Genomic DNA, 26,055 nt, shown 5'->3' on the forward strand with positions numbered 1-26,055 from the left:
ATGCGGGCGGAGGAGCCGCTGGCGCTGGCGGCCCCCCGGGCGGGCGGAGAGGCGGAGGCGGAGGCGCCGGGCGAGGAGCGGAGCGGCGGCAGCTGCTGCAGCAGCGAGCGCCTGGTGATCAACATCTCGGGGCTGCGCTTCGAGACGCAGCTGCGGACCCTCTCCATCTTCCCCGACACGCTGCTGGGGGACCCCAGCCGCCGGGTGCGCTACTTCGACCCGCTCCGCAACGAGTACTTCTTCGACCGCAACCGACCCAGCTTCGACGCCATCCTCTACTACTACCAGTCCGGGGGGCGGCTCCGCCGGCCGGTCCATGTGCCCCTCGACATCTTCCTGGAGGAGATCCGCTTCTACCAGCTGGGCCAGGAGGCTATCGAGACATTCCGGGAGGACGAGGGCTTCATCCCAGAGGAGGAGAAGCCCCTGCCGCAGCACCACTTCCAACGCCAGGTCTGGCTGCTCTTTGAGTACCCCGAGAGCTCCGGGCCAGCCCGGGCCATCGCCATCGTCTCCGTGCTGGTCATCCTCATTTCTATCGTCATCTTCTGCCTGGAGACCCTGCCCGAGTTCCGCCAGGAGCCCAAGGGACCCCAGCCTGGCTTCGGGGAGGCTGCGTCTCTCGGGGACGAGGCGCTGCTGCTGCCGCCGCTGCCACTGCCGAGCGGGACCCCCCCCACCCTGCGCCCCGCCGCCGGCTCCGGCCCATTCTTCACAGACCCCTTCTTCCTCATCGAGACCCTGTGCATCATCTGGTTCTCCTTTGAGCTCCTCGTGCGCTTCTTCGCCTGCCCCAGCAAGCCCGAATTCTCCCGCAACATCATGAACATCATCGACATCGTGGCCATCATCCCCTACTTCATCACCCTGGGCACCGAGCTGGCCCAGCAGCAGCAGCAGAAGCAGCAGCCCGGGAGCAGCAGCAACAATGGGGGCCAGCAGCAAGCCATGTCCCTGGCCATCCTCAGAGTCATCCGCCTGGTCAGAGTCTTCAGGATCTTCAAGCTCTCCAGGCACTCCAAGGGGCTGCAGATCTTAGGGAAGACTCTCCAGGCCAGCATGAGGGAGCTGGGCCTCCTCATCTTCTTCCTCTTCATTGGGGTGATCCTTTTCTCCAGCGCTGTCTACTTTGCAGAGACTGATGACCCTGACTCACTGTTCACCAGCATCCCTGATGCTTTCTGGTGGGCAGTGGTGTCCATGACCACCGTGGGCTATGGGGACATGTATCCCATGACCATTGGTGGCAAGATTGTGGGCTCCTTGTGTGCCATCGCTGGTGTGCTCACCATTGCCCTCCCTGTCCCTGTCATTGTGTCCAACTTCAACTACTTCTACCACCGAGAGACTGACCATGAGGAGCAGTGCCAGTACACCCACGTCACCTGTGGCCAGCAACAGTCGCCCTTCTCTGAGCCCAAGAAAGGGGACAGTAATCAGTCCCTCAGCAAATCTGAATTCCTGGAAGCAGAAGACCTGGAGTCCATGAAATATTCCAACTTCATTCCTCCCAATAACCAGGGATATAAAGAGAAGAAAATGCTGACAGAGGTGTGATGGGTTTTGTTCTTCTGGGTCCAGACACAGAGCTGCAAGCTGCTGTTACAGTTGTCTTCCTACAAGCAGCTGGATCTATTCAGCATTTACATGCCAGACTGTGAATTGTGATACCGTAAACAGAATGATTGTGATAATGGGCTCTTCTGGCCTGATTTGCTGTTTCTCATTACTGTGTGCAGCCAGAAATGTTCTTGCTTTATTCTGTGGAGTGCTAGCTGTCATCCCCACTCCCTTATGCATTTCTTTCTCTGCTTTTGATGACTGCTTTAATCCAACATTTGCTCTGAAACCAAGTCTTGTAACTCCACTAGCAGAGAAGTCCTTGCCACTACTTCAGTAGAGTAAACAGTTAAAGGGGCTACAAACATCTGGCTCGAGCCGTGCTCTCAGTCCCTGTGCCAGCGCGGTGCCCTTGGCTGTGGAATCAGTCACGCCTGCCATGCCATTGCCTTTGAATAATGGAAACACTGCAGCCAGGATCACAGGGAGCTCTGCAGCTCTAGGGGAAAGCCAGCAAGCAGATGCCTGCCTTCTTTGCAACCCTTGGCATGCTAAAAGATCCTCCTGGTTTGTGTTTCAAAAAAAAAAAAAAGAAAAGAAAAAAGGCGCAAAAATTTAAAAGCTCTTTGCTACTTGCGACCATACATCATGTGTCAAAAACACGCTTAAAGCAGTCAACAGGCTTGGTGAAGATTCTCTGTGTTTTGAGCTTATCTCAGCCTTATTTATGCCAGTGCCCTGATGTTAATTGGCTTTTATAGTACCAACTTAATCTTCATAGTGGTAAGTGCCTTCTGATACAAGGCATGTTTGAGTAAATCCATTTGTTATCTGCAGAGTTCATCTTCACACAATAGCATTTAATGAGATGTGCTTTGTGCTTCAGATACCCAGCTCTGTATTCAGGCACGTGAGAGCAGTTGACTCCTCTGCGTTTTTTTAATTGAGCATTTGTGTAGCTGAGGGAAGTTTGCATGTTGGTGTTTTGTTGATGTGGCAGGAAAATCCCGACCACAGAGAGCTCTGCACCTGTGCTGTGTGAGGATTGTGCTGGTTTAGCAAGTAACAGGCATAAAATGCTCCAGGGTGAGTGTGTCAACATTTGAAACTGAGACTGGCATGGATACAAACTTCCCTAAGCTGTCTCCAGACCCTTTAAATGAGGGGATAAACAGCGAGTCCTGAAGAGAGGCCCTTGCTGTATTGCTGGCCTAGCCAGTTCCTGGTATTTCATGGATGGGAGCGACAGCAGTGTTTTTGTAATTGGTTTTGTGAGAGCAGTTTGTGTCAGCCATGCAAAATATGCATAGCTTGGCCTGCAGTGCCGAGTTTGCCAAGGGACCAGAGATTTCTATCTTCAAATACGCATTTTTCTTCCCAGATAATTTCATTAGTTTCAGTCAGATTGGCCTTACACCTAACTTTAAAAATGTTTCAAGCTCTGCCAGCAGGTGAGAAAGGGAAATGTATGCTTTCAGATTCCACTAGCAGAGTTTCCTGCAAGGAAAAATCCTTCTTGTTTGAATTCTAAATGTTTATTCTGCATTCACATGTCTGCATGTTTACGAAAGCAAAGGCAGCCATTAATGCCTTGCATCACACTGTATGAAATGCATATTGGAATGTACTACATATTGCATGGCACACCTGTAATACATAAACCAGACATAATGCCAAAGTGCAAAAATACAGAGAATAGATTTTGTATATATATTGTGCTTTTCAGCCATAAGACTAAGAATGCTAAAGGCATATCATAGAATCATAGAACCTGGGTTGGAAGGGACCTTAAAGGTCGTTTCTTTCCAAAGAGGGACACCTTCCACTAGACCAGGTTGCTCAGAGCCCTATTCTTTAATATAGTAAAAACTGGCTATAGAACTGGTTGTGAGGTGGGATCTGTTTGCATTTTCATTACTCTCCCTGTTCTCAGTTGTCTTGAGATATGGCTCCATGCCTAGAGTGCTTTTATTGTAGCCTCTCTCCATCCTGGCCCTGCTCATATAGTAGAAGTTGTTTGTGCAAATCCTAACTACTCCATTTCTCCAGAGTGCTGTTGCCTTCTCAAATGTTTTTAGTGTGCAGGGATATCCCTTGGGGTCAGCACACAACCATTATATTAAAACCTCTGCTCTCTCTCTCTCTCTTGCTGAAATTAGTAGGGAATTGCCACTTCTCTACAGCTGGGAGACACACGTTTGATGTGTGGAGATTCTCAGTTCAGTTGAAGAAAGAACAGAGATAATTTCTCCCAGGCTAGCCTAGGAATCGTAGAGGAAAGAATTAAAACAATTATTGTCTCTCTTTCTGTAACCATTGTTTATAGTTATGGTTTTCCACAGTGTGCTATTCATAGTGCACCAGTAGTGTGAGATGTTTCTACTTTAAAACCAATCAAGTATCACCTTAACAAATCACATAATAAAAACCCCCGCTACTTTCATTAAAAATAACCTTCTAATCCACCTGAAAACTAAAATCTTTCTTTCCATCCCTAACTCAACAACATCAGATGTGGTGAGGATTCATAGCTCAGAGGGGTTTGCCTGAATAAAGCCTAATTTCTCTTTGCTTCATGGGACTGAGGCAAGGGTTTGTGAAGGTCTGAGCCTTGGGGACCATTCTGCATCCCTTGACACCTGTAATCAGCTGGTGGGTAAATTGTCCTGGTGAATAAGTGGGACTGAGGGGCATGGTAGCATCTCTGTTGATTTTGTGTAAAAGTTGTCCTTAGTGTGTCTTAGTCTTGGTGGTGTTCTTAGTTGTGTTTCGGGGTCAGCTTAATGAAATCTTTACTGTGAGGCCAAGAGAGGGACGGTTCTTCAAATTTTGTATTACTAGAAACTAGCAAAAGAAGCTGCTATTTAAGAGGGATGTTTTGAGGCTGATGCCCTCTCCCAGCAGAATGCCCATGTTTGGGGATATTTTATGCCTGAGTCTATCAGCTGATAAAAGTTCCCCCAAAGTAAGATATAAAAAACTCAGGTTGAACACAAGTTCAGGAGGAGTCATGAGACACGCTGAGCCTACGTCAGAAAATTCCTGTGCTCGTTTCTCCCCCTGGGCCTGGCCCCTTTGGCCCTGCCAGGCAGGAGCCCTCCGTGCCCAGAACAGGTTGTTCTCCTGACTGGCAGGACAGACAGCTGGACATGGAGACTCTAGCAAGAAAAAAAGATCACTGGTAGCACAATCCCAGTGTGTCTTACACAGATCCTCTTGGAAAGAGGCGTCCTGCCCTTGGGTGGGATCCAGCAGTGAGTTTCCAGGTGAAATTCAGCAGTGAGTTTCTAGTGGGTATTGGATTCTCCCACTCACAGATCGCACCCAAGGTGTGAAGGAATTTTGTGGTCAGCAAGGCAGCTTTGTGCAGTTTTTGTGAGCCACATTTGTCAGTTCTGAAAAGAAAAGGGCACATGAAAATGTCTAAAGCAGGAGTGATGTTTGCTCCCTGGGTTTTCTCTAAGAAAAATACAGACCACCAACAGAAACATGGAAACTGTAACCTTGGGACTCATTTAGGGCATATAAATCCTTCTCAACGCACCTCCTGAAAAGCAGTGAAGTCCCAGAGTTATCAGTAATGCTATATGTTACAGAACTTGTGGAATCTGACCTTTTTTAAGGAACCTTCAGATTTTTTTTTTTTCACATGACTGAAATGACACTGTGGCACCCGTTGACTTTACCAGAGGTCTTGTGCCACCGATCACAGAGATGCTTTCAAAAACCTTACCTCAAATTCTCAGCCCCTAGCACTCCCCCCGGCTGCTCAAAATGCAAATCTGTTTCCTTCTGAAGGTAGAGCACATCCCTGTGAAGCCAAGTAGGCACCTTCAGGGACTTGTTTCCATAACAACCTCCCGGACTGTTTCTCTCCGTGCTGTGATTGTGGCTACAAGCGAAAGCACTGAATTTTGTATTCAGATATCAGCACCTTATCTTTACAGATGTTTTCTTTGCCTACTGGAGCTGATCCCATCACCTCATATCATGTACAGCTGCCCTGTCCAACTTCAGGTGGGCAGTTTCCAGTTTCTTTTGAAAGCAGAGTGCAAACCTAGAGATGCGAAGAGATTTTATTTGTCCGTCCTTACAGAGAGCTGGAGAGTGTGTGAAGGACAATCTGAGCACTCAGCCAGGGAGCTGAGGGGCAACTGGTCTGATGTAGAGTCATCTGGGCACCTGGTGACAAGGAATACAGGCTAAAGCATTACATTAAAGATCCAGAAATTCCTCTTGCAGCAATCTCACTAGGAAATAGTTTTGCAGTGGAAGAGACTATTGCTCCTTCCAGATCCCCTGGCTGGCTTGTGACAGTTGGTTCCCCTGATCATTTTCCTACAGGATGTTTTTCACCAAAGGAGGACAGGGCAGAAATCATCTCCTTGGAGGTGGGGAAGGAAGGAAGGAAAGGAAGAATTTTACTGAGGACACAATTTTTTTTATCCACACAAAGGTCTGGAAGCATGAAAGGCATGAAGACTGGTTCTGTGGTGTTTTACTGTTGGACTCCTGCTCTTATCTCCAAGATGAAATTCCTGTTCTGCTCCTTATTGGAAAACATTGGAATTCAGGATTTTTGAGTAAGTTTGGGCCTTTTGATCCAGCATTCATGGATAAAAATTCACTGCTACAGCAGCTGTGAGAGTGAAGGTGACTGAGCTTGGTCTTCTCTCCTGGGTACTCTCATTCAGAGGTCCCTATGGGATAAAGAAGAGTGAGTGTAAAGAAAATTCAGGGGAGCAAGAGACAGGGTAAAGACTGAAGTGTCTTCCACACAGTGATGGAAAAAGCAGCATCAACCCTAAAAGCAAAGGAACAAACAGCTCCAGCATCTGCTGCTATTGCAGAAATAGGTAAGGTTTCTTTCTGTTCTGGGAAATTAACGACCAAGAATTTCTTGAAATTAATGAGGAAGGATTTCCTAATTAGGATTTGCAGCCTAAAGGGAGAATCTGGTTCTAGGTGAAGAAAGAAAGATAATTATAAACTACAGAAATGTAGTATGAGCCAGATCCTCACCATCTGCTGATTCAAGCTGGCAAAACTCCTTTTAGTACAACTGCCTTGGATTATATTGGGCTCCAACTTTAATCTTCTGCATCAAATCCAAGCACATGTACTGTTTGTTAAACTGCTTATTTTTGTTTGTTCTTTTCTTGAGGTCCTGTTTACATCAGGGAAAGATCTGCAGATTACAGCAGGAGTCAACCACAGCTTTCCCAAAAAGCTCCCACCTGACTCGAGTCCAAGTAAGTCCTACCAAACTCAGAAGAGCTAAGCTAAACTTAACTTTTAAATTTATATTGACAGAAATTAAAAGCAGCAGCATTTTATGCATTTTTTTCCTCACTGCTGGAAAGATGTGGACAGATTCATAGGGAATTGGAAGATACTATCCTCCATGGCAGCCCTATGAGCACCAGATATCTCTGTTGGTGCTGCTGTAACCAAGAGCACAGCCTTGAGCCCTTCATTGTTGCTCTTTGAAGCTTGCACTAGAGGCAGATCCCTTCTGAAGAGATTTGCAGCCATGTTATCAGCAGGTTCACAGGAGAATGCCTGAATTGCAGGCACCTGCTTTAGGCATAAGGAGGGGAGCAGGTGTTGGCAGGATGAAAAGACTTAATCCCCCGATGAAAGGAACCAGGGGATGCGGTGTGTCCTTAGCTGCCACCAAAGACAGTGCCTGAGGAAACTGCCTGCCAGTTTCAGGGAGCTCTTCTTGTTCAGGCCAGGGTCCTACAAGACCCTACCCAGGGAGATAAATCCAGAAAAATATTTTTGGGGAAAGCAGACAGGAACTGTGCTCATTAACAGTGCGGCATATGCTGTTAGTACATGTTAATTCCATATGCTTTTCCCTTTTTAGGTGGATTTTCCCTTGCTCCAGGGAAGTCTGTCTGGGGCTTGTTGGCTGGCACAAGGAGTTTGAATGTCACGACATGGCTTTACATTTTGGGAAACTCATAGCTGAGGTCAGTGTGAGTTGTACTGTCCTACAACATTCAATGATGAACCCTCACCACTGCACATATTGAGGTTGTCTGTGCCAATTAATAAGAGGGGGCCCAAGAAATAATTGAGCTTTGCTGCGCTAAATTTCTTCTTAGTGAAAGGAAAGAAAGAATTTGCAGGAGGGAAAGTGCTCATCCATTTCTGTGGTCACCATAAATACTGAAGCTGTGTTGACTACTCATTGAAGATGAGAATTAGGGGAAACTTTTGTCTTCACACAAAGAAAATTCAGCAAGTGTTTCTTTGGCTTCATTTTCACTAAATTAATATAAATATATTTATTCAGTGGTATAAAATTTTGGAACACCCTTAGTCCAAAAGTGACATAAGTCACAAATTTATCTATTTAATTATCAAATCTAACCATTGACTGTTTAAGAAAATGAGGGCCCTTGATTCTGCTTTCTACCCAAGGTTAGATAAACGTTTCCATAGGATTGTGGATGGTATGACTCCTGATTTCAATGAATGTGAGAGAAGAATCAGGCTCAAAGAAGAGGGCTGTAAGTGCACATGACTAGGCTGGATCTCTTTAGGGTGCTGTAGGTGCACATTGGTCCATTCACCTAAAAGGTTGTATACAATTTTACATCAACAAAAGGTCTAGCTTTTAGAGTACGTATTGGTTTATTCTCTTACATTCTCTGGAGGGAAATTAAATGGTATTTTGCAAGAAAATGGGAACATTACCATCCCTTCTTGCTGCTCCTTGCTGCATCTGTTGTTTTCAATTAGCTTGATGGCATCCATTTTCAGAAAGCAGATGCTGCCCTCTTTTACACTGGTGCAATTCTGGAATAACTCCACTGACGTCAGTGAAGTGACTCCAAATTTATCCCCAGCAAAAGCAGAATTGGACCACAGTCTCTTTGTCTGCCTCTTTGCTCTGGAGCTCAGGGGAAGGTGTGCCACTGCCACAACATAAGGTGCCTGTCTGCTGTGCTGTGCTTGGCATTTTTGTGTCCTTGACACCCCCACTCACGTGCCTGGCTGGAGCAGGAGCCAGGCTGGCCTGGGGCATGCATGGCCACCAAATTCCTGGTGCTGAATGTAGCACTTTCTGGCTCTGGATTCCTGACCACTCTCCATCTTAGCTTCCTCTTACCTGAATATGTTTCCCAAGGAGACAGAGCTTTTTAAGATGAAGAAATGTAGTTGCAATCCTTAAGTAATAGAACAACAGAAGGGTGGCAGAGGTAGATGTGGAGACAAGCTCTGCGCCTCCTACATTTTTTTGCTGATAGGGCTATGTAAAAATCACTGCAGTCCTGGTAGGTTGGCTTTACATCTGCTGGTTTCAAAGTCTCCATTTACAGGGAGTACTAGGTTGGAAAAAACAGGACTTACCTGCTCTAACTCTTCTGATGTCAGTCCTGCCTTCCCTGAAACTGGACAGAAAGCTTGGTGTAAAATCACCAGTCTGCTGTAAGGGAAATACCACTGGAGATGGGACAGATGAGGGTGAGTAAAAGGAATAGTTGTAGAATCATGGAATGGCCAGGGTTAGAAGGGATTTTAAAGACCATCTCATTCCATGCCCCTGCCATGGGCGGGGACACCTTGATTGCTGAGAGCCCTCTCCAGTCTGGTCTTGAGTATCTCCAGGGATGGGGCAGCTACAGTTGCTCAGGGAAATCTGTTCCAAGGGCCTCACCACCCGCACAGGGAACAATTTCTTCCAAATATCCAATCTAAATCTTCTCTGTCAGTGTGAAGCCATTCCCCCTTGTCCTGTCACTCCAGGCCCTTGTTAAGAGTCTCTCTCCATCTTTCCTGTGGGCTCCCTTCAGGCACTGCAAGGCCACAGTGAGGTCACCCCAAAGCCTTCTCTTCTCCAGGCTGAACAATCCCAATTCCCTCAGCCTTTCCTCCCAGCAGAGCTGCTCCATCCCTCTGCTCCCCTTGGTGTCCCTGCTCTGGCCTGGCTCCAGCAGCTCCCTGTCCTTCACTCAGCCAGAGTGCCAGTGTCACTAACTGAGTGTCTTAGTTAAAAAAAAAATCGAAGTGCAAGTCTTGGAAAGTCTCAAGACAAGAATGTTCAGTAACACCTGAAAAATGTTAGTTCTGCAAGGCCTCATCTGGAATGCTGTGTGCATTGTTGGTGACCTAAATTTGGTCAGGCAGGATGCACAATGGAACAGCAAGAATGACCAGGTGGATGGAATGTGCTTTGCTAGTGGAAGCTGGAAGAGCTTGACTTTTCTAGGCCAGCAAAAGACTGACAAGACCTGTAGTTAGGAAAGTACTGGGGGAAAAATATGAGAAATTGTAAGATCTTCACACATTTCTTGTGTCTCCAGATCAGTTGCCATATTGCACATTTACGTACAAAACACCAAATCTTGGTGATTTTACTACTAAATACTTGGGTTTTGTGGGTAGGAGAGGAACTGTGAGTCTTGGTAGGAGAGGAGCTGTGAGTCTTGGGAGGTTTCTTCCTCTGTGGGACTGAGGAAGGAAGTCCTAGGAGTGGGGTAGAATGGCACAGAGGATACCATATCCCTCCAGGAGTTGGTCTGGAGGATTCACACCCTTTAAAAAACCCCACCAAATTCTGTTCACTGTGCTTCCCCTCAACCTGGAATGGCTGCTCACCTTGTCCAGTCCTTTCTCCCTATCCAGAGCTCTCCAGCTCTTTGCTGACCTTCCATCTTCCGGGAATCTGTGGTCATTCCTCACTCCCATGAGCTTCCTGGTATCCTTGGAATGGTGCATTGCATCTAATGTTGAGGAATGCCTTGAACCAGCTCTGCTGCAGCTCATTTTATCTAATGCATCATTATTATTATGCATCATTTATCTAATGCATCATTTTATTATGCATCTAATGTTGAGGAAAGCCTTGAACCAGCTCTGCTGCAGCTCAGTTAGATTATCTGATTTGAGTAACCTGCCCTGGTGGAAGGTGTTCCTGCCTCTCTGGCAGGAATATTGGAATGAGGGGATCTTTAAGGTCTTTTCCAACCCAAATCAGTCTGTGATTCTGTGGTTTGTCACAGAAATAAGCAGTGATGTCTTCAACATCTGCAGCTCACAGAATCATTGAGGTTGGAAAATACCTCCAAGATCATCAGGTGTAGCCTTCAGTGGAATATCACAATGCCCAGAAAACCATATCATGAAGTGCTATGTCCACTCATTCTTTGAATAGTTTCAGGGCTGGTGACTCCAGCACTTCCTTGGGTGGTCTGCTCCAATGATTAACTGCTCTTTCAGTAAAATTTTTTTTCCTAATCCAGTCCTGTCCCTTGTTCCCCTGGAGAAGAGGCTGACCCCCACCTGGCCACAGCCTCCTGTCAGGGAGTTGTGGCAAGCAGTGTTGTTGGGTAGGAGGTCAGAGCAGTTGATCCCAATGGCCACTCTGGCCTGAAGAGATAAGCAGAATAATCTCCTATTGCACGCACTGTTCTGACACAGAACAAAATTTCACATTTCCACTCTAACCTCTCTCACCTCTCTCAAATCACAGAATTCACAGAATTCACAGGATTCACAGAATCACTAGGCTGGAAGAGACTTTAAATATCATCAAGTCCAACCCATGCCCTGACATCTCAAGTAAGCCGTGGAGCTGAGTGCACATCCAGTCTTTTTTTTAAACTCATCCAGGGATGGTGACTCCACCACCTCCTTGGGCAGGCCATTCCAGAAATTCATGACTCTTTCAGTGAAAAACTTTTTCCTAATATCCAACCTGTACTTCCCTTGGCACAGCCTAAGACTGTGTCCTCTGGTTCTGTCAGTTGCTGCCTGGAGAAAGAGACCAACCCCACCTGACTGCAGCCACCTTTGAGGTAGAGAGTGCACCTCTCAGCTGTAGAGAGTGATAAGGTCACCACTGAGTCTCCTTTTCTCCAGGCTAAACACCCCCAGCTCCCTCAGTGGTTCCTCACAGGGCTTGTGTTCCAAGCCCTTCACCACTCTCATTGCCCTCTTCTGGACACACTCAAGGGTCTCAACATCCTTTCTAAACTGAGGGGCCCAGAATTGTTTCCCCTTGTGGAGGTGAAGATCCTCTTAAGCTCAGGAGGCAGACAAAATATTGACTGAAGTGGGAGCTTCATCCATTCAGCCAGTTCTGTGCCACAGAAGTGCTAGGAAGCAGCTGTCCTTAGATTTTGTCCTTGAGCTTTCCTGCTTGTTGATGCTCTTTGTTCACTTCAGTGAGGAAACCATTGTCTTGTGATTTCCATCTTTATTTTGGCCAACCAGTTCTGCTCTTTAGCTTTTTTCCTGTGAGTAGTAAGATGCTGAAGGCCCTGGATGGGAAGCCACACACGGAGCAGCTGAGGACACTGATCTGTTCAGCTGACTGAGGCCAGAGCTCACAGCAGCTCTGCAGCTTCCTCACAAGGGGAAGAGGATGGGAAAGGCCCTGATCTCTGCTCTGTGTGACCAGGACCCAGGGAACAGCTGGAGGGAAGGGTTAGGTTGTTTAGGAAATTTTCTTCCCCCAGAGGGTGATGGGGCACTGAACAGACTCCTCAGGGAATGGTCATGGTCCCAAGGCTTCCAGAGCTCCAGGCACAGGATGGGATTGTTGGGGTGTCCTGGGGAACAGGAACTGGAGTTTGACTTGATGATCCTTGTAGATCTCTTCCAGTTCAGGCTGTTCTATGATTTTGTGATGCAATGAGGAAAAAAAGAAAAGCCAGGCAATGGAAATGTTATAAATATCCATGCACATCACAAAAGCCTGTGAATGTGGACACCACTTGTGTCTATCTGTGGCATTGGCAGGATGGTGCACACAAATCTGGTGGCCCTTAAGATGTCTTAAGAACCTGTCCCAAGCATTGGGCATCATTTGAGTCATGGCAATGAGCCACATTAGAAAGGAGATGTAAGAAATGCATAGTAAGCCAAGGAGTTTGATTTGAACCATGAACACAATCATGCATTTATTTCTGATCTCAGTTTACTCACAGAATTATGGAATAGCCCAAGCTGGAAGGAACCCTTAGCAGTGTATAGTTCTCAGGCTCTGAATTACTCTCATATTTTAGTGTGTCAGAAATAGCACTGTCTGGCACATTCCTTTGAGAACTGTAGACTATGGCCTTTCATGCTTATGACAAAGCAATTGACCTTTGTAACCTGTCCTTGGAAGTGACTTTGAGAAATGTTTTGGAGCGTACTCACTGCCGCATTAATCTGGTATTTGATGACCTAGTCTTCAGCAGTGGACTGCAAACATTTCTCTTGGATGTATTTTCAAAAGGTGCTCCTTCCTCAAAATCAGCAATATTTGTGGGAGAAGTTTCATTTCAGTTCATTTTGGCACCCTTTAGAAAAGGCATGTTTAAAAAAAATTGTAATGTACACAATCTCTTTCTTAATATTATAAATACTTTTTGCCTTTTTAAATAAAATGCATGTAAACAAGGTAAAACACAAAATTTGGCCCTGTTTTGGTTTTTGTTTAGTTGGGTTTTGTTTGTTTGTTTTGGTTTTAGGATTTTTCTTTGTTTGTTTGGGGGGTTTTGTTTGTTTTTTTCTAACTTTGATCTGGAATGAAATACATAACATGCATTTGGGGTTTATGTTGTTTTATTTTTTCTTTTGGAAGGGAGGGGATATTCTCGGTTTAGGGGAGTTTATTTTTAATAAACTCTTTTTTTAAGCAGTGTAGTGGTAGGCGTTGGTTGTTCCTGTTCATTACCAGCGTGGCTCCAGTGTCAGCTCCAATCAGTTCCTTGAATTGATACTCAAATGCTCCAGAAGAGATAGAATGACAGCCCAAAGCTCATTGGTAATTACAGCATGTACTCCCAGTGACAGAAGGGATGTTCCAGTGCTTTGGCTATGACTGAGCCAAGCCAGTTGTTCTTTTCTGCAGCTGCAACACCTGCCCAATTGAGAAAGCATTTTAGATGAGACCAAACTGCTTTTCCAGTGCTGTTGGACTTGTTAGATCACGTCATTCTGAATTGTGAGCTCCTCCTGTTCCCACTCAGCTGGTCAGCTTTTAGGATCTTTTTACTCCGAGGTTATGTGATAAGAAAAAAGAAATTAAAAACTACAAAAAGCTTGTTATTGAAATTTTCTGGGTGAATTGAGAATGGAAGGAAAAGGTGCTATCTGCAGAGGACTGTGGCTGCTCCTTTACTTTTTCCTTGGCTCTTTAAAAACCAAACATGTGCAGATTTGTGAGCTGCCACTAACAATTAGCTAAGGGGATTTCAGAGGAGATGAGTTGGGAGTTCCTTGCACAGTAACCACTAATCAGCATAACCATAGAAAATGTCTGAATACATATTGATCAAGCCAGCTGCATCTGAGAGGGGCTCTGGAGGCTGATGCAGCTTTCCTCCCCATCCTTCATCCCCAATCATGGAAACTGTGTAGAAAAAACACCCACTGGTGCTTCTGGTCCTGGCATTTCTGCTTGTTGTAATTTCACAAAAAGGCTGTGTGGGTTTTTTGACAGTTAAGAGACCGCTAGAAAGGAAGATGATTTAACTATTGGGCTTGGAGTCAAGGGGACAGTCCCCAGTTCTGTCACATGTCCTTTGGATGTCCCTCACCTCTCAGTGCCTCAGAAATAAGATGGACAGTATAAAGCCATTGGTTTCCTTCTTTTCCCTAGACCTTTTGGACATGGAGATGTTTCTGAGTATTCCTTATCTCCTTCCTGACACCTGGATGATGTCAGGCACAGCTGGGGACCTCTCCCCCCTCAAGACACAGTGTTGTGCTGCTGTCACAACAGCGGTGACAAACAGATGGGCAGTGAGGATGAAAAAAAAACCACAGGAAAATGTTTGTCCTTGTGCATGGGATTCATGGAATACCCAGATGCTGACAAGTCCTGCTGTCGCCTGGCTCTTTGTTGGGCTTGGCTGATCTGATCCCTGTTTTCCAGGCTCAGGCACAAAACACTCAGAGCAGGCCCCTCATTTTGACTCTCCCTTCCCTTGCAGGCTGCCTGATAATTAAAAGTGTGCAAAAATATTTCTGTCTGACAAAGCCCAGAGCTGACTTAACTGCAAGGTAAATTGAAAGCTCCTGGAACGCTTGCTCCATGGAGATAAGAGGCTGACATCACTTTTCACAGCTAGTTCAGAAGAAGGGAATTGAAACAAGTTATTCTCTTCTACCCCCTGAGTTCCCCTCAGGGACCAAGGTGTTAGAACAGCAGAAGAAAAATATGCTGGAGGTGGAAGGAGTTCACTATCTCTTTCAGAGATTTGTGTCAACTCTCCAAGCATGAAGGACTGGCACTGAGCAGTCAAATCTGCATTTTGAATCTGGCAAGATTGGGGTTATTTTGCAGATATTCATTGGCATTGTTAGAAACTAATCCTCCTAAACAATTTGGTGGTGTTTTTTTCGTTTATGGTATTTCAGAGGGATATGAGGATATGTAGAATAGCAATTACAGCTCTTCATGGTTTATATTTAGTCATATATTAGTGATTCAGAAACAAGCATATGTAAAAAGGCCCAGATGAATCCTTTTGCAAATTCCTTCCTGTCCTACAGCACATTTAGGTGCTGGAGACTTACAAGGAATGCATGAATCTTACAAAAACCTTATGTTTTTGGAGAGGGAGTCATGCCATATCTTTGTGTCCACCATGATGCATGAAGAATTTTTTTTGATGGCTGAAATGTTTTAACAGCCATGCTGATACAGAGACTTAATTTCAGGCAAATGGAGCCAAATTCTCAGCTGGTGTTCATAACTCAGCACATTTTTCTTCTGATGCCAACTAGGCAGCATGGTACAGGATGCTTTAGAAGCCTTTTTTATTGTTTAGGGTTGTTTTGAGGTCTGTTTACTGTATCACTGGGAAGAAATACCTGTTTAGCTTGAAAATTCAATGTTTTGAAGTCTAAGTAAAATTCCCATTTGAATGTTTTTTGAGTTCTGACTGTCAGATGTGCCACAGCACCATGCCCATCTGTGGACAGACTGATGCTCACAGGCACATTCTGGGTCAGGATGATCTGGGACGGATCTAACATTTCATTTTTCCCATACCTCAATTCCTCTGACTCTGGAAGAAAAATACCATGTTTCTCCTCAGCCTGCAGTTGGGTGTTTATCAGTGGTAAAGTTCTAGGTACATTCATTTGTCTTCAGATAATGCAAATGGCCATTTTTTTTCCTGCAGGGAATCACAAGTAGATGGTACGAGACAGGCCTGGGAAATTAGAATCATAGAATTACAGAATGGTTTGGGTTGGAAGGGACCTCAAAGATGATCTCTTTCCTGCCATAGCCGGAGACACCTTCCACTAGACCAGGATATTCAGAGCCCCATCCAGGCTGGCCTTGGACACTGCCAGGGATGGGGATTGAACCTAGATGTGCAGCTGGGGCAGCTGCTTACTCTGAGATCTTCAAGGAGCTTCTCTGGTCTGTTCCTGATTTCACATGATTGTAACTTCTGTAAAGGGTATTGTTTTCACAGCTGCAAACGGGATAAATGGGATGTTGGCCCTCTTTACTTGCTTCAGTAATGCTGCTGCCATTGATAATTTTATTTTAGGGAGAAATTGTTCCCTGTGAGGGTGGTGAGGCCCTGGCACAGGTTTCCCAGAGAAGCTGTGGCTGCCCCCCAGGCTGGATGGGGCTCTGAGCAACCTGGGATAGTGGAAGGTGTCCCTGCCCATAGCAGGGTTTGGAATCAAATTAACTTTAGGATTCCTTCTAATTCAGGCCATTCTGTGATTCTCTGACTATTTCCCTGTGCCCCTACATCCCTTTCCATGTTTTCTGTCAATAACTGGAAACCTCACTACTGTGTCTTCAGGTGACTATAGTGAGAGTATAAATACTTAACTAAGCAGCCAGACACTCAGGAGATACCATAAATTCACACTTCCAGGACTTTGATAGAAGGTGGCATTTAAAAAATGCCTAAACACACCATGGCCATTGTGAATTTTTTTAGTGACTTTATTGAAACAGAATTGGAGCAATAGCAAGTACATTTGAAAATCCTGCCTCTTGCTCCAAGCAGTAGGTCAGGAGTGATCCTGCCCCTCTGCCCAGCCCTGTGTGGCACATCTGCAGTGTTGTGTCCAGTCCTGGGCTCCTCAGCACAGCAGGGACAGGGAGCTCCTGGACTGGGGCCAGTGGAGGCTGCAGAGATGATTCAGGGCCTGGAGCATCTCTGGCAGGGAAAGGCTGAGGGAGCTGGGGCTGTCCAGCCTGGAGAGGAGCCCCAGCTGAGAGGGGCCCTCAGCCCTGGGTGTCCCTGTGTGCAGGGAGGGCTCTGAGCAGGGCCCAGGCTCTGCTCCAGGGCCCAGCAATGGCACCAGAGGAACGGGCAGGGACTGAGGCCAGGAGGTTCCACCTGGGCAAGAGGCAGAACTTCTTCCCTCGGCAGACTGAGTCTCCTACACAAAGGACATGAACCTGCTGCTTGTATTCTCATTGCTGGCTTTGATCACAGAGGAACCCTGGAGACTTTTGGGAGGAGGGCAGACATAAGGAGTGGAGATAACTATGGCCACTGCCACAATTATGGCAGGAATTTCCTTGATCCTAAGCCCCTTTCTCACATTTCTCAGCAACAGCTGCCATCCTAGCCTCCCAGGGCTGGGCTGGCAGCACGACCATGGCTGTTTTGCTGTCCCCAGCAGGCTGTTGTCCTTAGCAATGCTGTCTTTGCCTGTGCTGCAGAGGGATATTCCAGACCTTGTTGCTCAGTATATAAAGCTGGGGAAGAAGGAAGAGAAAGGTATGTTCAGGGTTTGTTTTAGTAGGATTTTGTGTGTTGGTTCCCTTGGGATATTTCAAAAAGGCATTTAAAACAGCAGTGAAGAGAAGAGAGATGAGGATTTAACGAGGGCTAGCAATGAGGTTAAAGCTGATAAGGAAGGTTGGATTCAACTTGAGTAGAACTCTGATTGCTTCATCTTCTCAGCCACTTTAAGCTGAAAACATTGACCTTTGTGGTCCTTTCCAAAAATTTTAATAAGGGCAAGCATATCTTGTTGAATTTTAATTTAAAGTCATTAACTCTGCAGTTGTCCCAAAATATTGCTCTTGAAGGGATACTTTGTGAGCCAAGGGAAGCATCTAAGCCCTGTGTCATAGGCTTCTCTGCACAGACGAGAAGACTTTGAAATTTGCACAGCCCAAATTTTAATGTCTGTGGTTTGGCTGCATCTTTGACCCATAAATGGGAAAGGACTGGGAAACTGTGTGGGTGCTGTACCAGTTGAACTGGAGCTCATGTGCCAGGTGTGTCAGTGCTTGTGAAGGTGTGGTGGACATCAGTGCTGGAAAGCTGTAGGTTCCCCAAAATGCAAGTTTTTGCAGTTATCTGAAGTAAAATGCAAATGGTGGTGTGGTGAATAGCACAAAAAGATTGCAAAATGAATTTGGTTTTGTACAGTACTTTGAAGTGTGTTGGAAGCAATAGCTGGTCATAGAATCAGAGAGTAATTGAGGTTGGGAAAGACCCCCAAGATCATCAAGTCCAGCTGTCTGATCCCCACCTTGTCCCCAGACCATGGCACTGAGTGCCCCACTCACCCTGGACACCTCAGGGATGGCGACTCCACCTGGGCAGCCCCTTACAATGGCTGACTGCCCCTTCCATGAAGAAATTCTTTCTGATGTCCAACCTGAACCTCCCCTGGCACAGCTTGAGACAATTTCCTCTCATCCTGTCCCTTGTTCCCTGGGAGCAGAGCCCGATCCCACCCAGCTGTCCCCTCCTGTCAGGGAGTTGTGCAGCGCCAGAGGGGCCCCCCTGAGCCTCCTTTTCTCCAGGCTCAGCCCCCCCAGCTCCCTCAGGTGCTCATCACAGGACTGGCTCTCCAGACCCTTCCTTGTTATTAATTAATCTCAGGGTTTACTGAATACAGTTTCTCAGCAGCAAAAAACCGTAGTTTTTTTGGAAAGTTGGTGTGTAGCTTCCAATGGAGCCTTTTCTGGGGGGAAGATCACTGATGTTTATTCCAGCAAAATGCCCACAGAAGGAGAGGTCATCTTTCTGGGCAAAGACATAGGAGATTCTGTGGAATTCTACTGAATTCCGAAATGCCTGAAAATTCAAAGGAAATTTGAATTGTAGTGGGAAAAAGTCTGACTTTGGGAAAAATACTGACTGTTGCTGTCAGGAAGAGGCGCCGAGTGCCCGGGAGGAGTTTGTGGAGTGTCGCAGTGCCCTCCTGTGGGCCACGGAGGTATGAGACAAGGGACGCCTGCACGGGTGCCCGGTGGGTGCTCCCTCACTCCCCACCAGCAGGATACGGCAGAGAATGGCAAGGGTAAAGCTGGAAAACCCTGGGTTGGGATAACGGCAGTTTTCTAGGGAAAGGAAGAGCAGTGCACACAAGCAAAGCAAGGAATTAATTCCCTGCTTGCCATGGGCAGGCACGTGCTCGGCCATCCCCAGGAGAGTAGGGGCCCATCCCACCTAAGAGTGACATAGGAAGACAAATGCCATCACCCTGAACATCCATCCCTTTCCATCTTCTTCCCCCATGTTATGCACTGATAATGATGATGCCATAAGGTCTGGAATGTCACTTGGGGTCACCTGTCCCAGCTGCGTCTCCTGGCACACACCCTCAGCCCCCTTGCAGTGTGACCGTAGGAAAACCAGTTGGATCTGTGTCAGCACAACCAAAACCATCCCTGTATTATTAACCCCAGTACAAACACGAAATATAGCCCCTGGGAAGGAAATTAACTGTACCCCATCCAAAACCAGCCCGGCCACGAAGGCTCCGCTCGCATGAGCAGCACTGTCTGCCTCAGGATTAATCCGTTTCCTTTTATGTAGAAAAAATCAAGATTTTCTGTGTTTTTTGTCTTCAGAGTTAGCTTTGAAGGAGCTGCTTTGGTGGCAGCTGAGGACAAGCACTTAGGCTTGGGTCGGATTTAGGGAATGGATGTGGGACTTGCCACATGGTGCATTTTCTGGAACAAGTCAGTGCAGTCTTTGCACAATGTCATTAAACCCAACATTGTCTTTTTAATGTCAGAATTAAAAACAACATGTTCTGGAAAGTTGGGATTCCTCAAGGGAGCCCCAGATGGTTCCCAGGGAGAGAAGTGTGAGCTGCATATGGCCAGCACTGTGTGGGGTTAAATTGGGGGTTTAATTTGAGGAAAGATGGTGCAGTGTTGGGAATTTCCTTTGAATATTTGAATTGAATATTTTGATTTGTTCAGTCAAGCTAAAACAAGCAATCTCACATGAGACTGTGCTGGATCTTTCCACCTAGTTATGCCAGATTATTAGATGTGTGCTTTGCAACAGAGAAACACTGTAAGGAGTTCATCCTCTCTTTAGGAACAGACCTGCTTACTTCACAATCCTGCTGCTCTTTTCTGCTTCTCTGCTTTAAGATGGGCACTATAAATATATTGGATGTGGTCTGTTTAATCACCTCTCCCTTATCTCTGCACAGTGGGATAGCCTGGCTGCCACAGGGGTCTGTCCTAATGAAAATGAGTAAAATTTGCTTCAGTGGAGTTACATCCACTCAAAGTAACTTTCCCCACATTTTTGCCATACCCAGGGACATTCAACGCCTGAAATTATTCTCAGTTAACTCATTAGAAGTTGCTTCTCTCTGCAGATCTTCTTACTTGTTGAATGTACAGTCTGAATGGGATTGCATATCTCACCACTGAGGGGGATTCCAAGACCTTGCATGGTAACAGGAGCCAGCAGTTTGGTTTTAAACATGAGTGCTATTCCATGTGTTCAATTCATAAATGTAGAAGGTGTCTGAAATAGGTTTGAAAAGTTGCCCAGGTGAGTTTAGATCTCATTCCAGAGCATAGTTCAATTTTTCACATCTCTGGTCTCAGAAAACTTCACTGAGGAGTGGTGAGATATTTATTATGAATTGAGGCATCAGTATCGGGCTCTCAAAATTAATGACAATAAAGGATAGAGAAATGGGTGTCCAAAATCAATCCCCTGCAACCCTCTACACATAAATGAAGATGCACCTTGTAAAAAAGGTCTGCCTTGTAAAAAATAACAGCACTTTAGCAGGGGTTTTTTTGGTGTACAAGACCTGCATTCTGCTTTCTGGAACTCAGCCCCTTTAGACTTCAAGCTGAGCATCCAATGCCATTCACCACATGGGAAATTCTTGGTTTAGTTTTGTACTTTAAATGGTATTTAAAAGTAAGTAAGCAATAACTGAGTAATGAGTAAGTAATAGGAAGGAGTACTTTGGTATTTTGTTTCTCTTATGCTTCACATTTCCCTTTATGCCCATTCCTTTTAGGTGCTTTGTTACTTTTGTATTTATAGAGTTATAGAGATAGAAAAATCTTTGTTCCACCTGCCACTCTTCTGGCCCAGTCAAAACCTTTCCTGTTACTTTCTCTGTGTGAGTGAAAGTAATCATTATTTTGATGGTGCTTTCCAACACTGTCATAAATTTGGATATAGGATGATTTCATGCCAGTCTCTGCTGTGCTGTGCTGGCTAAACCCTGGTTTAGTGGACAGATTTGGAATGTGAGGTTTGCTGGCCGCAACTGGTTGGGTTTTTCCCAACATTTGCTGTGTGAACAATTGTTCTACTGTAACTGAATAAAACAGCTCAGTTATACTTTCTAAGCTGTTTGCAGAAATCTGCTTAAGGCTGCAGTGTTTGATCTCTGCAGATGCTTTGTTTCTAGAACACTCAATGAAAGGTTGGCCAGAAAAATTTAGACTTTGGCTTTTCAATTTACAGATAATTCAAGAAAATTTTTCATACTAAACTCAAAAACCTGTTTGTAAAATTCATTACCTTTTTAGTTACTGGGACCATGGTTCTTTTGCACAACCCTTGCTTTGAACAGGAGGTAACATTACACACTTTAAATATGCAGCACTTCCAGTTCAAAAGGAGTCATGTTTGCTGCCAGAGAGTTTTCCCAAATGAATTTACAAACCATAAAGGAGCAGGAATCATCTCCCTGCAGGTCAGAAACAAGCTGTAAGAGAGTATATTTTACAATTTCTAAGCATTTTTCGATTTTTAATATACACAATGGATAAAAGGAGATCCTAGACATCAAACATTGACTATTTAGAGTCTCATCCTCTCCTCTTTCCCAGTGGAACATCTCTACTACCTTTGGGGAAGATCCATGTCATTCATTAAGTGTAAAACTAGAACAAGAATCAGACCAAACCACCACTGTGATTGCTCACACTGCTGGGAAATCCAGGCATTTGGCAGAGGTTCATGCAGCTGCTGCAGACATATCTTTCTGCCTCTGGATTATCTGATCGGGTCTCTGCTTTACCAAACTCCAAACAATCACTGGGATTCAATATTGCTGCTCTGAATCTCTTGAAAACTGTGAGCTGGCTTCAACATCTCAATTTTTTGATCCTCTGCAATCCCTGGAGTGAAAACTCTCTTCTCCAACATATAAATCCACAAGAAAAAAATTGACATGTAAGAAAACTCTCTGAGGGAATTTTGCTTTGAAGATCAGCACATATTTAGCCTGGAAAGCAGAGATTGCTCACAATTGTGGTGAACTCAAAGTACGCAAGTTGTGCATTTTGTTGGTAGACCTGGCTTCTCTTTGTCTTCGAAAACTTTTTGAAGAGCAGATGCAAATGTGTTGGTGTATATTTATATTCATATAAGGATGCTTTTTTTTTTTTTTTTTTGCTGTTGACATTTTCTCCTTTTGGACCTAGGCAGAACTCCTGACAAATCTTGTTCAGTTTGTAGGCTTCTCCCATCTCTGATGTTTCTCCCACTTCTTTCTCCTCCTTTGGGCTTTGGCAATGTGACAAACAACCTTCTGGCCCAGAGCTTTCTCACTGCCACACTTTTTACAGCCTGTTCTTTTTCTTTTTCTGGCTACTTGAGTCATTGCCAAGCAGTAGCAAGAGCTGTGGGAGCTCAGGATGGGAAAGTGTATGGTTTTCATAATGGAATAAGTTGCTTTCAAACCTCTGCACTGAGTAGGAAAGAGAATTACGGTGGAAAATGCTGTGTAAAAACATAAATGGTGCAAACTCCTTGCAGTGCAAGGCTTGAGCTGCTCAGCATTTTGTCAGGCACAAGCTGAACTTCTTTAAGCTCTGTACTAGCCCTGCTCACACAATTAAGTCTGGACCTCAGAGTTTTGTTTAGCACTCAGGAGTCCTGAAATGGTGAATTTAAGATCATATCTTATCCATGTAGCTGTGGTGGGTTAACCCTGCCAGTAGGAGGTCCCTCCCATGGAAGTGAGTCCTACAGGAACTTCCATGCATGAGCCTTCCCCATGGGCTGCAATTCTTCATGATCTGCTCCAGTGTAGATCCCTTCCACAGGGTGCAGTCCTTAATTTATTCCAGCCATTTTTTTCTTTCTCCTTCTTTTGTTGTGGAAGACTGCTGATACTTTTAATAACTTATTAATAGCTTTTTAGGTTTTATGAGTCACCGGTACAGATGCAGCTGGAATGGACTGCACAAAAGTGTGACAATGGAGAAGTCTCTAAAGGAAGAAGAGTTCTTGCAGACCCAACTTTTTTTTGTTCTGCTGTCTCATAAATTGTTTCAGATCTAGTTTTTAAAAAATAAAGTAAAAATTTTAAATTCCCTCATCTACTTTGATAGACTTTCCTGCCCCTGGCACAGAGGGAGGGACTATAAGGCAAATTGCCATTACAGATCTATCTTAAAAGGACCTAAAATTAGATGCCATGAAAATGGCTCTAGGAATTCCCAAAGTCCCAGTTACAGTAAGAATCAGACCTTGTGCCTCTGTCCTTGAAGAGCACAGCACTGCAATGTATCCTAACAAATTTTGCAACCTTCTAATAAATATATTTCATCTCATGCAAGAAGACAAGTGTGTAATTTCCAGGAGCTGCAAGGAAAAATTTGCCCTAAAGCCAATCCCAGTAGGCATCAAGGTAAGCAAAGAAATGTAGCACTTTCCATTTTAGCCAGCTGCAGTTGAAAACAGATTTCAAATTCATCCCCTTCAAACATTCTCAGGAAGAAATAAACCCTTAGGTTGTTGTGGCTTTACTGTGATCCATGTAAAAGAACACTTTTTTCTTGTGTAATTTTTTTTAACACAACACCTTTTTTATTTTTCCTTGCTAGGCTGGATTCTGTATGCTGCAAGGCTGTCATGTCAGGATGCTGCAAAAGAGGTTGTTGCATCTTCTTCCTGTAAAGTTGGTGGAGTTTCTCTCTATGCAGGGAGTACAACCTTTCTGGCCAGGAAGCTGTTTTCCTTGCTCTGTGGTTTTCTTGCTGCTGCTGCTGCTTTTAAAGGGGTCAACACTCTTAGTTCCAGGAAACAGAAACTAAATGTGAGCAGGGACTGGAGGAAGGAAGCAGAGAGAATCCCCTACAAGATTCCAATACGTCTTATTTCTGGGAAAACTAAATAAAGCAGGATTCAACTGCCAGTGGCTAAATAGCAGCAATTTATGAGCTGTTCCTCAAAAGCCCCAGACAAGCACCGAGTCCTGTGGGAAGCTGGAGATTGACACAGGACACCTCCAGAAGAGACTGCTCTTGAAACTTCTTTTAAGCCTTTTTTTCAAGTGGAGCATCCAGACCTGGCAAATGCATACAGTCAGCCCTTAAAAGAGCAAAGAGCTCTCTCTAAGAAAACCAAATGAGTGGCCGAAGTCTGTCCATTTGTCTGCCTTTTTGGCCTTGGATTACTGTGCTTTTCAAAGCTGTGCTTTCATAACTTGGATAAAAAAGTAGATGTTTCATATAGCTCTACAAGTAGTAATCATCCTATTCATGCAAAATATCTGCTGCCTGAGGGATGGGCCCAAACCAGAGGTGTTTCTCATTTACCTACAAAGCATTAGCATCTGTAGTCAGTTTTTGTGAACCTATGAGTCCACTGCCTGCTCTAATGGAGTTAGTGTCTTATTTTCAGTGGTCGTAGAGAGTTTCACTGAAATAGCACTGTTTGTAGTCCATTGTGTGACTTAGGAGATACAATAGCCAGACAATTCTGCAATTGTAATATAACTGTACGTGGCGTTCCCAGAAAATGCTCTGAAGTCTTCTCCCGTTGCACCATGGTGATAAAAACCTCTGCTGCTTTTCAAGCTCCATGAATCCATGCTGTGCCATGCTGAAAGTGATAGAAAACCCAATTACCTCTGAAAAGTAAAGGGCAGAGAGGGGTGCACTGACCTGGAATTCCCTCCCTTTGGAAGCAGCAAAGGTCAACCGTGCAGCCAAATTTCCATGACCACGTGTGGATCCAGCTTGTTTGTGTTGCCAGCTCTCTGCACAGAGGAGTGGGAGGTGGGGTAGGAAGAATTGATTCTGGAAGGGGAAAGCCTGAGGGGAAGAGTAAAGTTAAATGTGACAGCTGGGATTCCAGAAGGCAGTTTGATGGGTGCTGGGCATCCAACTTCTCTAGAACTCTTTATCAGTAACATTCTCTGTATCTCCCTGAGTGACTTTTAGCCTGTCTGGTACTTTTCAGCATCAGTGTGTCAGGGAAAAGAGATGGGAGGCAGCTCTCTCTGATTTGGCAGCTCTGGGACTTCAGTACATCTTTGTGCTGCTGGCTGAGGGTCTGGATCTCTGAGGAGCTTCCTGACTACCTGTGGCTCCCACAGGCTTGTATGACTGGGCTTAGAGAAACCCTGAGCTGCCAGATGGATTCTGCTCCTGGTGCAGCTCTTCTGAGTAGTCCTGGGTGTGGAAGTGAGCCTGCAGTCCTTGGGAGGCAAAATGCTTTCCACAATCCCAAGGGACCTGCTCTCTCAGTGCAGGCCAGCTGTGGGAAGCCTCCAAGTTCCTTTATCCTGATCTGTGTGTCAAGGCCATGTGGCTCACCATGAGTGATCAGGGCTGCCATGGACCCTTCTTGCAAGAGCAGCTGTCATCAGAGTCAGCGTAGGTTCATGTTATCTTTGGAAAAGTGTGAATATCCTGGGGAAATCCATGGGCCAGAAACCTTGGGCTATACTGTGTGCCCACCATCAGTAGGCATGATATTGACAGGCAGGCTTTCCTTTTGGTGTGAAACCTTGCTCTGATGCATCATTCTAAGGAAAACAGCTGGAATTTGCAGGCCAGGTCATGTGGTGAGATAAGTAATTCCAGCTCCCTTACTGGACCTGATTTATACAGGCCAGGTCCAATATTTCTGAGAAATTGTTGATGGTGGGGGCTTTTTTGCTTGTTTCACTGAAAAATTGAACCCTTTCAAATAAAAAACAAATGAGGTATAGGGAATTTTTAGCTGGACTGTGCTTCAGGATATTTGCTGCATTCAGGCTTTGAGAACACAAATTCTCTGCAGACTACCCCACACACAGTGGGAAACGAGGTTATTGGGCTTGGAAGTGCACCAGGGAGATGGGACTCGAGTGAGCTTTGAACAGCAGTCATTGTCATTAGTGGTGGTGCCATAATATGTGCTTGACTCAAATCCAGCATTGCAAGGTGAGAACCTGGTGAAACCTTGTACCGTGATATTTGTTGTTGTTCCTGCCGGTGTGATCCACTGTTGAATAGGTTAGACATGAATAAAATCAGTATTTTTTAAA

The 26,055-nt window shown here is 45.3% G+C and overlaps 1 protein-coding gene across 1 annotated transcript; it reads left to right on the plus strand.

Annotated features, from left to right (window-relative positions):
- Nucleotides 1–26,055, plus strand: KCNA6 (potassium voltage-gated channel subfamily A member 6). The gene is made up of 4 exons (XM_054281809.1): nucleotides 1–6,416; nucleotides 6,725–6,812; nucleotides 7,433–7,538; nucleotides 23,624–26,055. Exon 1 carries the CDS (start codon nucleotides 1–3, stop codon nucleotides 1,555–1,557), a length of 1,557 nt encoding a protein of 518 aa, XP_054137784.1. The 3' UTR covers nucleotides 1,558–6,416; nucleotides 6,725–6,812; nucleotides 7,433–7,538; nucleotides 23,624–26,055.

Source organism: Melozone crissalis, unplaced genomic scaffold (genome assembly GCF_028551555.1).
Source record: "Melozone crissalis strain CALT ecotype California unplaced genomic scaffold, PUWL_Pcris_2 ptg000033l_1, whole genome shotgun sequence".
NCBI lineage: Eukaryota > Metazoa > Chordata > Aves > Passeriformes > Passerellidae > Melozone > Melozone crissalis.